Source organism: Phascolarctos cinereus, unplaced genomic scaffold, assembly GCF_003287225.1.
Source record: "Phascolarctos cinereus isolate Bilbo 61053 unplaced genomic scaffold, phaCin_HiC Scaffold_4;HRSCAF=312, whole genome shotgun sequence".
NCBI classification, from domain to species: Eukaryota; Metazoa; Chordata; class Mammalia; order Diprotodontia; family Phascolarctidae; genus Phascolarctos; species Phascolarctos cinereus.
The window spans coordinates 465736624-465754343 of NW_027555847.1; the positions used below are offsets into that span (position 1 = coordinate 465736624).

A 17720-nucleotide genomic window follows, 5' to 3' on the forward strand; every position below is an offset into this window, starting at 1 on the left:
TATAGCTAGGAATAAACTTTTCGATACATGCAAAACTTACAGCCATTAGGAATTAAATCACAAATAAAACGGGTTGGCCAATAAGCCTAAGCTCAAATTTACATCTATATTTAGCTTTATATGAATAGAAGGTCACATTTCTCTGCTGTTTGAGATAGTTAAACCAGTTCTATTATCCTGAACAATGCTGCTGAGATCACAGACTGAAATACAGAAGAGGGAGAATAGTCTTTTGTGAGCTCCATTATAGCAAATCAGAAAGACACCCTTTCTTCCAACCTTGAGATTTCACATAATAAACCCTGCCAAGGCTCATCTAACTTCAGAGAACACTTTGGAATATTTTACACAGACCACCTCACATATACAATCCATCTCAATTCAATAAATATTTATCAAGTTCCTTCTGTGTTCAAGGCCCTGAGCTAGGTCCTGGGGCTACAGAAGCAAAAATGAAACCATCCTGGACCTCAAAGAGTTTACCTCCTAGGGGCAGGAAGTGGGAAAGAAATGCACTTAACTCCAATCCACTAACCAATGATGTTGCTTGAACACATACACTGAGAAAGATGCTTTGCCTACATCCAATGGAAGATAAAGAATGGTAAACCTTAAAGGAGCTTCAAATCTAGTAGGAGATGAGATACTGTGGATTTATGGTATTTATGGAACACACCAGAGGTGGGGAATCTGCGGCCTTGAGGCCACATGTGGCCTTCTGGGTCTTTGGCTGCAGCCTTTTGAGTCCAAGCTTTACAGGAAAAAAGTCCTTTTATTAAGGGGATTTGTTCTGTGAAATTTGGATTCAGTCAAAGGGCCACACTTGAGGACCCAGAAGGCCACATGTGGCCTCAAGGCCGCCGGTTCCCCACCCCTGGAATGCACCATAAAACTAGAAGAATTCATAAGAAGAAAAAACAAATTAAAAAAATAACAATTTATAAGAATTGATTTCTAGTCATAACTCGACCACTCCTTCTCTGATCCTCAGTTTGGTCATCTGTAAAATGAGGTTAGACTAGATCAGATGTCCTCTAAGTCCCAGATCTGGATGTATGATCCTAGATAATGTCAAAGGTCCCTTTCAGACTTAACGACCTGTGGGTCTTTGCATCTGTGCTCCCTAAATCCCTTATCCCTAGAACACAATCCATCTCAATTCAATAAATATTAGAAAGTATTAACTGTGATTTTTTTTCTCCCCAGAAGCAGAAGAAAATTACATTGCCACACTAACCATGGAACTAAGAAACGTATAGCAAGGCCAGGCTCCTTGTGAAATGTCTCCAGACATAAGAGATGACCATGAATACAAATGACTTCCCAGGATGCTCAGTTGATGGATTCTTTTGTTATTGACAATAATTGTAAGATGATTAGTTCCTGTAGAGTTGCCATTCAGGACTGTGAAAGCTTACACACATCCTCTTAGTGCTCCCCATCCATTATCCAGAGCCCAGAATAGAAAATGCAATGCCTTATGAGTTAAAGGTCAGCCTTGTTTATTCAGCTAGATTTATCAAAGAATCAGACAAGCCCCTTTCTAATGCCCTGAGTCATTTGCCCCAGGCCAGTCGGTTATTCCCTGAAAGAGACTGGCTACAAAGTCCGTGCTATTCCCTGGGGTGGAAAGAGTCACAAACAATATGACAGAATTGCATAATCTTAGGTGAGAATTCAGTTCAATTCAACCCAACAAACAATTAATTGCTTACCTCTGCAAAACACTGTGCCTGGAAATTGAGTTCTCCCCTATCCAATAAATCTGTGTCTTCTTTAGGATCAAATATAAACCCTTCTGTTTTGCATTTAAATCTCTTCTCAACTTTGCCCTTTCCTGGCTTTCCAGTCCTCTTACACATTGTTTCCCACTGCACAATTTATGACCTAGCCGCATTGGCCCACTAGCTATTCCTTCCATGTTACACTCCCTCTCCTGTCTCCAGACTTTTGCATGGGCTGTAGCTCATGCCTGGAATGAACTCCCTCCTCACATTAGTCTCTTGGAATTCTCTTGGAATCCCTTATTTTCTTCAAGATTCAACTCAAATACAGCCTTCTTCATGAAGTCTTTCCTGATCCTCCTCTCCACCGTACCAGCCACAAGAGTCATCCCTCTCCAAACTGCCTTGGATTCATTTGTGTACATATTCTCTATATACTTAAGAGGGCAGCTGGATGGCAGAGTGGATACAGTGTCAGGCCTGGACTCAGAAAGACTCATCTTCCCGAATTCAAATCTAGTCTCAGATACTTAATAGCTGTGTGACCCTGGACAAGTCACTTAACCCTGTTTGCCTCAGTTTCTTTATCTGTAAAATGAGCTGGAGAAGGAAATGGCAAACCAATCCAGTATCTTTGCCAAGAAAACCCCAAATGGGGTCACGAAGAGTCAGACAAAACTGAACAATAACATATATGCTTATATATGTATATGTTAGAATGTAGTTTCCTTCTTGGGGGGTACAGACTCTTGTCTTTATATACCCCTATCACTTAGCACAGTACCTGACACACAGTAGGCACAAATGGTTGTTGATTGATAAAAGTGAAACAGTTCTTTCCCTCAGGCAGCTGATAGTTTATTGTGTGGGGTAGAGAGAGATCATATACTCAAATAAGAAAAATACAAGATAGCGAGTAATTAGACCAGCCTAAGGCCACGGGTTTCCCACCTGTGGATTAGACTAAAAGAAGAGAAGCAATCAAAGTTTGTATTTTATTTGAAAAGTCACCAAACACTAACAGCTGGGGGGTCTGGGGAGGCTTTGTGGGGGATAAGGTTTCATCACTGAACTTTGAAGGAAGAGAAGGATTCTGAAAAGTAAGAGTTGAAGATAGAGGGCATTGTAAAAAGGAGGGATAGAGGGTTTGCTCAAGAAGCTAGTGACAGAGGGAAGTAGAAAACTGGGAAAGAATTTTTACAACCGGTGTCTCTGATCAGGACCTCATTTCTAAAATATATAGAGAATTAAGTCAACTTTATAAGAATACAAGTCATTCCCCAATTGATAAATTAGTCAAAGGATATGTTCTCAGATGAAGAAATTAAAGCCACCTATAGTCATACGAAAAAATGCTCTAAATCACTATTGATTAGAAAAATGCAAATCAAAATGACTCTGAGGTACAACATCACACCTATCAGATTGGCCAACATGACAAAACAGGAAAATGATAAATGTTGGAGAGGATGAGGGAAAATGGAAACACTAATGCATTGTTGATGGAGTTGTGAAATGACTCAACCATTCTGGAGAGCAGTTTGGAATTGTACCCAAAGGGCTATACAAATGTGCATACCCTTTGACCCAGCAATAACACTTCTAGGTCTGTATCCCAAAGAGATCATACAAATGGGAAAAGGACCTACATGTCCAAAAATATTTATAGCAGCTCTTTTTGTGGTGGCAAAGAATTGGAAAGTGAGAGGATGCCCATCAATTGAGGAATAATGGCTGAACAAGTTGTGGTATATGAATGTAATGGAATACTACTGTACTATAAGAAATGATGAGTAGGCAGACTTCAGAAAAACCTGGAAAGACTTGTAAGGACTGATGCTGAGTGAAGTGAGCAGAACCAGGAGAATGTTGTACATAGCAATAGCCACATTGTACAATGACTAACTTGGATAGACTTAGCTGTTCTCAGCAATGCAAGGATATACGACATCTCCAAAGGTCTCATGATGGAAAATGCTATCCACATCCAAAGAAAGAACTATGGAATTTGAATGCAGATCGAAGCATAATGTTTGCTCTTTTTTTTCCTTCTGTTTTGTTTTGTTTCATCTTTCTGGTGGTTCCTCCTATTGGTTCTAATTCTTCCTTACAATATCACTAATGTGATAATATATTTAATAGGAATGTATATGTATAGCCTATATCAGATTGTGTGCTGTCTTGGGGAGGGTGGTGGGGAAGAAGGGGGAGAAAAATTTTAAACTCAAAAGCTTATGGAAGTGATTGTGGATAAATCAAAATAAATTAATAAAAATTTTTTTAAAAAAGAAGCTACTGACGGCATGCAAAGTTTGAGCAACTGGAATGTTGTCCATTTTAGCTGGTATGTAGGGAGCATGAAGGGGAGTAATGTGAAGTAAGACTGGGGAAGATGAGGTAAGAGCCAGATGCTGAAGGGCTTTCAGTGCCAGGCTGATGAATTTGAAATTTATCTTACATGGGCGAAAGGGACCTGCTAATGCTCTTGAGCAGGGTTGTCACATGATTGATCAGACCTAGTAAGCACAAATGGCTGTTGATTGACAAAAATGAAACAATTCTTGCCCTCTAGGAGCTTATATTCCATTGGCCCAGTAAGGGTTTGGTTGGAGGGAGGAAAGAGACATAATACATCCAGATAAGTATAATAAACATTGAGTAGTCACATCACAGGTGCCTTAGGAAGATTCTCTTGCCTGCTGTGTGGAGGATGAATTAGGCAAGGAAAAACAAAGATCATTGGAGGTCAACTGACCTCTAATAGACCTGGAAGGGAATTCTCTCTACCATACCCTATTTGGTCATCCAACCTCTGTTTGAATTGCTGGGGAGGAAAGAGAGGGGAGGAGCACTACTACCAGAGACAGCCTTTAATAGCTAAAGAAGATTTTCTTTTAATCTTTTAAAAATTCTGAACTTAACAAAACAAAACAAAAAAATAAGCATTTACATATATGTTTTAGAAGAGGAAAGGATTGCACATGAAAATGAATCTCTGCTACAAGAGCTTGCTTTTTTTCTTTTTAAGTGTGTAATAAATTCAACATGTAACTTTCAAAGCTGTCTTACTTGTCTCTGACTCCTTCTGGAAGAAGGTTTTAGGTGGTGTAGTGAGTAGAGCATGGGGCCTGGAGTCAGGAATAAGATCAAATGTGACCTCATATCCTAACTAGCTGTGTGACCCTGGGCAAGTCACTTAACTTCTATTTGGCTCAGTTTCTTCATCTTCACAATGGGGATAGTAACAGTACCTACCATCCAGGATTATCGTGAGGATCAAATGAGATAATAATTATAAAACATATAACACAGTGCCTGGCACAGAGTATGCACTCTATAAATGTTAGTCATTGTTGTTGTTATATGAATCTGAAATCTGCTTCTGTGTGACTTCTAGCCATGGCACTTAGTTCTGACTTCTGGGGACAAGCAGAACAAGCCTAATTATTTTTTTTCACATGATAGCCCTTAAAATATTTGAAGAGAGCTATTGGTTCTCCTCCATGTCTTCTTTTCTCCAGGATTCTCCTCTGTCACTCTCCTTTTCTGGAGCCTAGAGAAACCTGGGTCCAAAGCCCAGCTCTGTTAACTTGCCAGTTGGGTGACCTTAGGCAAGTCACTTAATCACTCAGAGCCCCAGGCAGCTAATTGTCTAAAATGATCTAATAAGCCTCCATTTCCTCATCTGTAAAATGGGGATAGTACTTGAAGTAACCTGTCTCTCAAGATTGCTATGAAAAAAGCACTTTGTAAATCCTAAAGCACTGCACAAATGTGAGTTATTACTATTTAAACAAGCAAACATTTATTGGGTACCTCCTTTGTACTAGGCAGCTAGTAGGTCAGAGGATAATACAGTGGGCCTGGAGTTAGGAAGATCTGAATTCAAATCTGGCCTCAGATACTTATTAGCTGTGTGACCCTGGGCAAGTCACTTAACCCTGTTTGCCTCAGTTTCCACATTTGTAAAATGAGCTGAAGAAGGAAATGGCCAAACAGTCCTGTATCTTTGCCAAGAAAACCCCGAATGGGGTCACAAAGAACCCAACTGAACAACAACAAAAGTATATACCAGACACTATGCTAGTTGCTAGGAATGCAAAGACAAAAGAAAAAATAGTCACTGCCCTCCATGAGCATACACTGCATCAGAGAAGAGAACATATACAATTACACACAACATAAATACAAGATAATTGGGACAGGGAGCTCTATAACTGGAGGAGAGGATATCAGGAAAAATTTCCTTTTATACCAGACAAGAGCTGAGTTTTGAAGAAACCAAGAGATTCTAAGAGACAGAGATGAAGAGGGAGTGGATCTTGGGCGTGGGGTACTCCATGCCAATGTGTGGAGATGGGAAGTCTTGCAGAGCATATAAGAAGCAGGAAGAAGACATATGCTTTCTTTTCCAAAGGCTGAACTCTCCATGGTCTTTGTATGACATAGCCTTAATTCAATTTATTCCTTTCAAGTAACATTTATTTGGTGTGTACTACATCCAAGGCTCTATCTCCAGTTTCTTCTCTTTACTGTTCAAATGATAATTGTAAAAAGAAAGGTCTCCACCAGTGCAGTATTGAATATTACTACCGACAACTACTTCACCCACATCTAGAGTAGCCCAGGGTCTATATTTCTTTAATGAAATCTGAGTGCTAGCTGTTTCCCATACCTGACATTCCACCTTTGTACCTGTGGTCCTCCATGTCTGGAATGCACTCCATCCTTTGAGACAGAAATTGGGTACCACCTTCTACATGAAACCTTTTCTGAACCTTCTGGATGTTAACACTTTTTCTTTTTGGAAACAACCTTGTATTATGTTTGTTGTTGTTCAGTCATGTTCCATTCTTTTTGACAACATTTGGGGTTTTCTTGGCAAAGATACTGGAGTAGTTTGCCATTTCCTAAAGCACTGCACAAATGTGAATTATTATTATTTAAACAAGTATATAATATATACTTGTGTATATATATATTCCTCATTTGACAGATGAGGAAACTGAAGCAAGCAGCAATAAGTGACTGCCGAGAGTCACACAGCTAGTAAGTGCCAGATTTGAACTCAGGGAGGTAAGTCTTCTTGACTCCAGGCCTGGCACTCTATCTACTGTACTACCTAGCTGGGGGGTACATGATAGGTGCTTAATAAATATTTGCTGAATTGAATTGAAAACCACTGGAGATTCCAAGCCACCATTTCCCTGCTCTGTGTGGCTACCACTGCCACAAAGCGGGGAAGGGATGATTTTATAGTGCCCCTGCAAGGGTAGTCATAATAGTAGCCTGAGGTATAGTTAAAGACTATGAGTATGAGTGTGTAAATGGCCTTTACGTAGAGCTTCATACAGTGTTTAAGAAACAGAAGGAGTCAGAAGCCTATTCTCCTTTCGTCTATTTTCCCCTCCCCAACCATTCTTATTCTTCTCTCTCAAAGGAGAAACACAGCAGAAGAAACAAAACAGAAGGCATTCTGCAGCATTTTTCACCTACTCAGAAGTGGTGGGATGGAATTAAATTTAGCCCAGCAAAGAAGAATTAAAAGGACATCCCCTCCCCTTTCCAACCCATCCCATGTTCTGGTTGTATGTCTTACCATTCAGACTATAGTCTCCCATAAGCAGGGTCTTCATTTCTTATGAGGAATGCTAGTTATTTGGGGAGATAATCACTTCATAATAAAGTATCATATCATAATAATGACTATTGTGCTCCTGATTAAAGTAGCAAATAGACTGCCCAGGAGTTTTCCTGAGTCTGGGGGTGTTTGGCCTGAGTTTTGCATCTTCCCTAAGAGTTGATTATTTGATGCTGTCTTTCATTTGGAATTCACAGAGCTGTTCACCTTCAGATCTTCCTAAATATCTCCTCTTCCTCTTCCTGAAACATTAGTCCAGGAATATTTCCTCGGGCTTTTTTTTTAAACCACATAGCTGCATTATAGTCAGGCACCCTCCAAGAGCCTGCTCTCATTTTCAGGAGAAGCTAAAGCTTATTCTATTTCCCTTCTGGACTCTAGTTCTTCTTTTGTAAAACAAGGGTATCTTCTTTCTGTCACAGAGATAGTGAGCAGTGAGCAGTTCAGATGATACAAACTACTGTATAAATAGGCAGTAACATGATTGGAGCAGATGAGATCATAAACTAAATAAAAGGTCCCAAATCACAGAAAAGAGAAATCTCCAGATGTGCTCATCCCACACCCTGGAAAATCTGGACCTTCATAAAATTCTTTCCCATGAAAAATGCTGTGTTCTTCTGGTCCATTTGTGTCACTGAATCTTAGCCCATAAAAATGATGGAAGAGATGTTTAAGGAGATGAGAGTTTTCAATGGAATTATAATTGAGAAATAACATGGTACAATAAAGAGTGAGCCAGCCTGAGTCAGGATGAGCTGGTTCAGGTCCCACCTCTGACCCATACTGGCTGTCTTTAGGGAAGTCACTTAACCTCTCAGTGCCTACCAACAACTCTCTAAAACTATAAGTTGCAGATCTGTTTTGATAAGAGAAGGAAGGAAATAAGCATTCATTAAGTACCTACCATGTACCAGTCACTTGTGTTAAGTTCTTTATGATTATTTCATTTGGTTCTCATAACAACCCTTCAAGGTAGGTGCTCTCATTAGCCCCACATTATCCCCAGTGACTTGCCTATGGTCACACTGCTAGTTAGTGTCTGAGGTCAGATTTGAACTCAGGTATTCTTGACTCCAGAACCAGCACAATATTCATTGTGCCTAGCTTCCTTTAAAGTAGAAGGAGTATCTTTACAAGGATATCCCTGCACTAGTGAAACCACATGTCTGGGCTAGACCAAAAAATAATAAAGGGTCTTTCTACAGCTATTTAAGGTTTACAAAGCACATACATTGTCTTACTTGATCCCTACAACAACGTTGTGAAAGTAGATACTATAGATGTTATCCCCTTTTTACAATCAATCAATTAAGCATTTATTAAACATTGTGTTTCAGATACTGTGCTCTAATAAAAATTTAAACGTGAAGTAGGTACTAAGCAACTTCCCTCAAGTAGCTTATATCTGGAAGGGGAAATGTGTAGATCTACAAGTATATAGAAAAATAGCAAAAAGTAAATAAAAGGTAATTTCAGGGAAGGGAAAATGAGAAAACTGAAACTCTGAGGGATTAAGTAGTTTGTCTAGGGTTATACAGTTAGTGAGTGTCAGAAATGAGACTTGAGGTAGAGTCTCTTATTATTTCAGGTCCCATTGTCCATTATACTATGTTGTCTTGTTAATATAAATCTGGGTATACTTGTAATAACTGAAAAAGACTGAGGTATGTCATTAATGGGGCAGCTAGGTGGCACTGTGGGTATAATGCTTGGCCTGGAGTCAGGAAGACTCGTCTTCCTGAGTTCAAATCTGGCCTCAGACATTTACTAACTGTGACCCTGAGCAAGTCACTTAACCCTGTTTGCCTCAGTTTCCTCATCTGTAAAATGAGCTGGAGAAGGAAATAGCAAACTGCTCCTATATCTTTGCCAAGAAAATCCCAAATGTTGTCATACAGATTCGAATAGGACTGAAAAACAAAATATCATTAATACATTTATAATAGTAATTATCACTTCTGGGGAAAATGATTCATGTCAAGATATACCAGTTTTTTTTAATGATGGCATCCCTAATGAGTTGGACATGAATATTTGTCACTTTTGAGAACCTTTTAATCAGAAGTCTGATAAAGATATAAGATAGTTACCATTAGATATGAATCACAGATGCCCAGAAGGCCAGTTTAGAAGTCTAGGCTTTTCTCTTGGAAAAGAGGCAATTTGGAGCTCACCTGAAAGTGTGAGTAATCCATTGTTTCATGTCTGATGAGTTCTCATAGCCTATATGTAGTACTTTCAAATAGCCATACATTAAAGTCTGCAAGCAATGGTATTTAGAAGGAAGCATAGCCATGATCTAAGGTAGAAGTAAACTGCATAAGCTTCTGTCACTTAGAAACTAAATGACTATAAGTCACTTAAACTCTCTGAGCCTCCATTTCCTAATCTGTAAAATGGAGATGATAATGCTACTTATTTAGCATTAGTTTGAGGAGCAAATAAAATAATGACTAAAGAATGATCATGATCATTCGTCATATTAGTAAGCAATTGGGCTGATTTAATTTCTTACTACCTATGCCACCATATGAGAAGAAGGCAGATTGGTTTAGAAAATGCTATGGCTAACTAATTTAAAGAGCTCATTTGTACCAAGTGCACCATATAAGCAGAGACAAACTATGAAAAACTCTTTGAAAATAAAAAGAAATTATAATAATAAAAAAGGATCACATGAGATTATAAGACTGAGAGATGGTCAGACCTTAGACATCAGCTGGAGTCTGCCTGTCATTTATTATTTCCATATTTCTTACTTTAGTTTGATTATTCTGACATTTTCATGTATTTTCTGCATTGTTCTATATTAGGTAAAAGTGAATCAATGCTAGAAAAAATTAAGTTAATTATTGTGATTATGCCCATGTTTCTCTAGGTTGTGCTGTTGAGTTCTAAAAGCAGTTAAATTGCTTCTCTGGTGGCTATTTTCAGGAGTCATTTTCCTATTTTGCTGCTCATTTCTGTCTTTGAAGGATTTGATTGACTTGAGGGTTTACTTAATTGCATATACCAAGACTTCTACATTTATGCAATTTTCTAATTGTATGTATATATGTACATGTGTATACCAGCAGTTTGAAGACTTCTATCTCTCATTTTCCTCATCACAGGATCTCTTTATCAAGATGATCCTACATGGCAATGTGTCTGGATGTGATGATGCACTTAAAAAAAATCTGAAGACAACTGTGAGATTCAGTAGAGTGTAAGTTCTTTGAGGACAGGGACTATCTCACTTTCGTACTTGTATTCCTAGCGCCTGGCTTAGTGCCTAGCATTAAGGCTGATGGACTGATTGGTTCAGCTAAAATTCAGGTGTGATGCCTGTCTCTAGGGATTCCCAGTCAAATCAGGAGTCACTTGTAACAGCCTTCACAGAGAATATTCTGCCCTCCAAGAGCTTCTCACAGTTAAAGAAGGATTTCTGTGGAATGGGTATGGGTTGTGAGAGCAGAAACTCAATTTTTTGCTTTTTGTTGCTCATGGGGACAGGGCCTTTACCCTATGTGGTGGCTCACTGCTCTGCAAAGTCCCAACAGGCTTTAGGGTCAAAAAGGACTGTGGGGGAAAGGGATGTGTCTTGCCCTCCCTTCTCTATCCACCTTCTCTATCTTCATCCTCCAGCAAATAAAGCTGGTCTTGCTGGTACCCTCTTCTTCAAACTCTTCTCTGTAGAACCAAAGGACAGGGGAATTATCCAGCCCTAGGGGAAACACACTCAGCTTGCAAAGAAAACCACTTCAGGGCTGAAAGGAAACTGAGATGAAAGATTGAGGAAATGTCTGTGTATATAGGGCAGCTCTCCACAGCTGGGCCCACTCTCCTGGGTTTGGTTTGGTTTTTGGCTTTGTTCCTCTACTCCTCCCTCCCACCCTCTCCTATCCATTAGGGAATGGAAGAATGTATGTCTATTCAGAAACTAAATGCACTCCTATTCTTAATTGGATAAGCAGCATTTCAATTTTAAAAAAATTGCTGGTGCCATCTCCTTAAGATATTTTCAGCCAAGCCTCACTTGTGCTCTTGATTACTCTTTCTGTGTCCACTTAATCTCTGCTTTGAATTGACTTTTAAGTCCACTTTTTACCCTCAGATTGGACACCAGGCTGAGAGTTGCCAATGGGGTCAGGGAAAGAATTAGAAATCAGAGTACTGGGATGAAGTTTCTGAGAGGCAGATTTCTGCTCTATGTAAGGAACAGTTTCCCTAAGAATCAAGACTTTCCCAAAGTGGGATGGGTTGGCTGGGTAGGTAATGATTTCCTTCTCACTGAAAGTCTTCAAGCAAAGCTTGCATGACCATTTGTCAGGGATACTGTAAGGGATTTTTAACCAGGTATGGGTTGGACTAGATGGCCTCGGAGACTTCTTCCAACTTTGAGATTTTGTGATTCTGAGATGGAAACAAGCTGGGATGCTCTTCAATATAAACAAATAACAGTAAAACCTTTTACTACCATTAAAAACAAAAACACAGACTAAAAAAAAGTCATGGTAATGGAGTCCAAAACATTTCCTACCAACATGCAAAATGCATCAGAATTTTCCCTTTGCATAACAATCTCCCATTATAATCCATTAACAATTCAAGTCTTTCCTATTCTGCACAACCCTCTCAACTTACTCCTCTGGGTGAAACCAGCTTCCAAATGGGGACACCAAATGCAGGCCAACTTCTCAAGAAAACAAGTTCCAACTTTCTTTTCCTTCCCCACCCTTTCTCTTTTTCTCCTCTCCCCTCCCCTCCTCTCCCCTTCCTTCTTTCTGTAGCCCAAGGATCAAAGCTCATTTACATAACCCTCTCCTTATTGGTGGAGACTGATTATTCTTCAGGGCCCTCTTCCTGAAGAGAATCTGGAACCATATGTCTTCTCTCTTGAACAAGGAAGCCAGAAAACAAGGCTCTCTCTTCTCCTGAGTTCTCACCAACTCACACAGGCATGGAGTATTGAATAATCATTATCAATGAGGAAAGACTCAGGCAAATGAGCTTGGATCCTCAGGTTTTCTTTCCTTCATTCATTCCTTTTCTCCTTCCCTTTCTTCCTTCTTCCCTCCCTCCCTTCCTTCCTTCCTTTTTTTCCTCCCACCCTCCCTCCCTTCCTTCCTTCCTCCCTCTCCTGACTCTGTGCCTTTTTCATCAGCTGTCCCTCATGCCTGGAATGGGGTCCCTCCTCACTTCTGCCTCCTGGCTTCTCGGGCTTCTTCCAAGACTCAGATCAAATCCCACCTTCTGCAGGAGGCCTTTCCTGTAACCCACCTTCCCTCCATTGCCAGTGTCTTCCTTCTGAGATGACTTTCCATTTGCACTGTATATATTTTTATGTACTTTTTTTTTTGCATATTGTCTCTTCCATTAAAATATGAGCTCTTTGAGGGCATGGTCTAAGTTTTTGGTGTATTTGTATCTCCAGTGCTTAGCACAGTGCCTGGCATATAGTAGTTCTTAATAAATGCTTGTTGACATCCTTCTTTCCTTCCTTCCCATTCCTCCTCCTCCTCCATTATCTGTCTCTTTTTTCCCTTCCCTTCCCTCTTTCTCCTTCCCTCCCTTTCTCTTTCTTTCCCTCTGAAAATTATAGCCTGAATATACAAAATACGGGCGATGAATTAAACATAAAATGTTTATCATTTCAACTAGGAGGAAAAATGCAGAGAGAAAATAGAAATGAGGATTGTAGAAATCTTGGATAAATATCTTTAGGGATATCTATAAACTGAATTGACTCAGACATCACAGTCTGGACTTATAAGCCTGACATCTATTAATATACTTAAAGGTAACTTCCATGGTTGCATTTTTTAATGGGATGAAATCAGTGAGTTGAGTAGTACCATCTAGCACCCACAGATATGATAGTATGAATTTAGTTCAAAATTAATTATAATTTCACAAACATATTTTTCTTTGATAATGTGAAGGCACATAATTTTATTTCCTCAGACACTCATAGCGCAACTAATAATAGGAGTCCTAATGAAAAATTTCCTTCCTATAATATGTTTTCTTTTGGTAATTTTGAGTTTGCCATCATTGAGAAGTGGGCTATTGCCACGGTGTTTAAGACCATAACTAGTTATATCGAAAGTGACTACTGCTTACAAAGACAACTCCATATCTAGTCTTTAATCTTACTGAGGGATGAGAACAGATTGGGAGTTGATAATGATATGGGTGTGTTTGTCCACCTGTTTGGCATATCTATAACTGAAAATGACTAAACAACTCTCTCTCTCTCTCCCTCTCTCTCTCTTGCTCTCTCTTTCTCTGTCTGTCTCTCTCTCTACACACACACACACACACACACACAGAGTAGAACATACACAAACATACACAAACTCAGTAGAAAGATATATATATATATATATATATATATATATGTATATATCTTTTATTGAGTTAGTCCCTATCTAACTGGATAGGATCAAGGAATCTAGTAATGAATAGACATACAAATTTCGATCTAGAGGAACAGTGGAATTCCTAGAGAACTTATAATTCTTGCTATGCACCAGATTATCTGTCCAGTGGTAGCTCATTCATTATGTGGATACCTCTGGGCGTTTTTCCAACAGTTTTGACTCTTGTCTCACAGGTTATGGTTGGAGTGAATTATAAGTCTTGGCTTCAGATTATAATGTTTTTCAACTATCAAAAATGTCAGAAGCAGATGCTGGATATTCCAGCAAATCTATCTTCCTGCTCTTCTCTTTAGGCTGGGAAAAGATGGAAAGTTTTTAAATTAGCAAAGGAATACTTTCAGATGCTAAAAAGGGGAGAGAGTAAAGCCTGCACAGTTGTAGTTTGATTGCTGACCCCCCAATCCTTTCTTGTCCCCCAACACTCCAAATGCTCTCCTACCCCCAGTTTAGCCATTCATAGTAATAGGTCAGTACCTTTTCACACTTGGGAAATCTCATTCAAGTTTTTTTGTCAATGGGCAAGTCATGAGCAGCTCTTCCAATTTAAGGATGGTTGACGTCACCAAAGAGGCGATAAATATCTGTTGATATAATTGGATGTGAGATTCTGTGTTGTGATAGCAAAACTTTGCCCATTGCTGTTCGGAAGGACCCCATGATTTATTCAGGAGCAGATCGAGCACGCAATCTAGCTGTCAAGAAAGCGTCAGCTTATTAGGCAAGTACTGCGTGATTCCATAAGAGGGTCTAAGCTATAAAAATCCCGCAACCAAGCTCTGATTAGAAGAAAATCTGATCCCAAGTCCGGGGAAGAGACGACTCAGAGACACAGAAGGAGCACCTGAAAAGCTTCAGTCTCCTCCCTCTGGAGCTGAGAGGCGTCGGCTACCCCACTCATTTGCAGAAGCAGCTCTGAAGGTAGGGAGAAACCTGATACACGGCTTCAGACTCACCGAAAACTTTTCCCTGCTTTAGGCGTGTTAACGTGCTCGGCGAGCCCTACTTTGACCGAAATGTGTCTTTGTGTGTGCTTGTATTTATGCAGGTTATGTCTCTAAGTATATCTATATATTTCTGATAAGTGTCTGCTATCTGAGAAAGAATACCAACCCCAAAGCAACAATCACAAACCAAACGGGTGTTTTTCACCATCAAAATATCTCAAAGGCTTTTCACTCACTTTTTAGAAAAGGAGCCCCTGGTTGAGGGAGGGAGGATGGGGCAGAAACCAAGTTGGAAAGGAGGAGAAGGAAGAGTGAGAGCCTGAGGCTACTTATCTACATAGTTTTAGCAAAAAGTTTCCTCTTTATATTACATCCTGAAAAAGCAGAGCACGTAACGTCTCTTTGGTCGCGCTTAGCCCAGCAGTTGTGCTCAGAGAATCCAGTCTTGGGGGTTATACAGTGGGCAAAAACACCCTGGGGCCGCACCTTCGGCCATCTGGCAGAGAAAAGAAACAATTCAGAGAGCTTGGGGCCTGCTGGAGTGCAGGTGACTTTGGTTGCTACCAAAGCTTCAGTACCGAGGACAGCGCCCATAGCAAGCTTAGAGACGCCCATTCCCAGCTTCTATCTAAGGCCGTTGCAGGAATCGGAGGTGTTGCGTTGCGCAGTGTTGAGTTGTGCTGTGTTATGTTAGGGTGTCATGTGTAAGTGTGTAGAAAGTCACAGAGACGGAGATGGAATTCCTTCTCTCAGCTCAGTTAAACTTCACACCTTGTCTCTTTCTTTCCTTTCCTTTTTTCTTCCCCCCTCTCTCCTCTCTCCTTCTTTCCCTCTCTTTTCGTTCCTTTCTTCCCTCCTATCCTCTATCCTTTGTGCTGCAGATCAGCGCCCCGACCATGAAGCTCCAGCTTCTTGTGTCTATCGGGATCCTGCTGGTTACGCTCCTGCCCTGCCAAGAATGCAGAGCTCTCATCAGCAAGGGTTCCGCGTCGTCCATGGGGCCCGCAGCTCAGCCCCTGGACTTCTTCCAGCCGCCTCCACCGCCGCCGAATCAGCAGCAGCCCCTGCCTCTCCTGCTCCGCATGGGAGAAGAATACTTCCTGCGTCTGGGCAACCTCAACAAGAGTCCCGCTGCTTCTTTCTCCTCCCTGTCCTCATCCTCCCCCTCCTCCCCTGGCAGCAACCCTGGTAGCCACTTCTCCCCTGATGTCTCCGTCTCCAACTTTTTCCGAGGGGCCGTCCAGCGCCTCCAGCACCTGCAACTCCCACAGCGTTCCCTGGACAGCCAGGCAGATCTAGGGGAGGGAGGAGCTGAGAGTACCTACAGCGAGCAGCGGGAGGCGATGGAGAGGGAGAAGCGGTCGGAAGAACCTCCCATTTCCCTGGATCTGACTTTCCACCTCCTCCGAGAAGTCTTAGAAATGGCCCGGGCCGAACAGTTAGCTCAGCAAGCTCACAGCAACAGGAAATTGATGGAGATTATTGGAAAGTGAGACATCCCGTTTTGCCAAAGAGATTTTGCATTTAGCACAAAAAGAAAAAAAATACAGTATTCTGTACCATAGTGCTGCTCTGATATCATTTGTTTATTTTTATATAGCTTGACACATAGAGGATGTACACTGAGAGAGCCTATATCCCTTAAGTAGCATGCACGAAGTGTATTTAAGTGCAGTAACAAGAAAATTGTCCTTCGTGATTTTATTTTCCATCTCCAAGTTATTGTAGTGGTGTAGTTAGTACAGGTGTAGACCTTTGAAGAAACGTGTTGAAGGAGCAGAGGAAAGTAAGCTTATTAAGCTTGTGTTCTAAAGTCAAGGAGAGAGCTTTTCTTCCTGGACTCAGGGTGGTTGGGCGGGGAAACCGTGTAAGTTCTTCTGAATCAATTTTTTTTCTTGTAAACATTGTCATAATAAAACATCTTTCCAGCCCTCAGTCGATCTGGTTGTGTAAAAGAATGTTGAATATTTATATTTTTAATAAAAGCTGCAAAGGTCATGATGGGTTCATCTATATTTTCTCTTGTGTTTTTACACACGAAGAAAAGAGTTTCTCCTTTTCTCCCCACCCTATTCCCTTTATCACAAAGAAAACAGAGAGAAAAGTGTTCCAGAGTTTTCATTTCTACACAAACTACGTATGCTGGGAGAGCCTTAACAACAGCTTCTACGATGATGCAGAGGCCTTTGGCTAGCATTATGACCTTAGGATAAGTGTACAGTTTCCTTAGATTTTGAAGGTGCTTTCAGCTCTGACATCCATGGTTCCATGAAATGCAGCTGAGATGAAAAACTGGTTCATAATGACAATGCTTTTAAAACCTACCACCTATTATATTTAAGATAGTTTTGTGTGGGGGTGAGATAGAAAAAGGAGAGTGTGTGGGGGGAGTGAGATGAAGAGAGAGGGAAATAAAAAGATATACATCTCCAAGAATCACTATAAAATAACATGGTTTAATTTAGCAAAACAAAAAAGTGTATTCATCTCTGCTTCATCAAGATTTCTTAGCCTAAAGTGATCTCTTTTTCTAAGGTGTTAACTAAAACCATAGCTATCCTAGTACTAGAAAACTGGCAGCATGTTGCCACTGAAAGCTATTAAAGAAAGTAATATGTAAATTGGCACTTGTCAAAAATATTTCTGGGTGAAATAGTTTATGTAAGATCTTTAGTTTTTAAAACTCCACAAATATTCTCCATTCTCATAAATATCCCAAGTCTAATCACCCTAGTTCACAGGAATATAAACTACTTCTTTTCATCCTTAAAATAGAATATTTCCAAAGAGTTCAGTTTCACAATTAATCTGCCTAGGTACATTTCATAACTGAATTACAGTAACAACAACAATAAAAAGATCAACTTGTTAATGGTTCAAAGCTAATTTTTGTTTATATGAAGAAGCATCTTCTTTTCCTTGTAAATACATTTGCTTAATGACTTCACCAAACAAACTGGGGGGGGGGGGGTACAGCAAAGAA

At 40.2% G+C, this 17720-nt stretch overlaps 1 protein-coding gene across 1 annotated transcript; it reads left to right on the forward strand.

The window, feature by feature from the left end:
- Window positions 1–14419: 14419 nt before the first annotated feature.
- CRH (corticotropin releasing hormone) lies at window positions 14420–16735 on the forward strand. Its single transcript, XM_021002119.1, has 2 exons — window positions 14420–14711; window positions 15619–16735. The coding sequence occupies exon 2, from the start codon at window positions 15634–15636 to the stop codon at window positions 16228–16230; it is 597 nt and encodes a 198-aa protein (XP_020857778.1). The 5' UTR covers window positions 14420–14711; window positions 15619–15633; the 3' UTR covers window positions 16231–16735.
- Window positions 16736–17720: the final 985 nt, after the last annotated feature.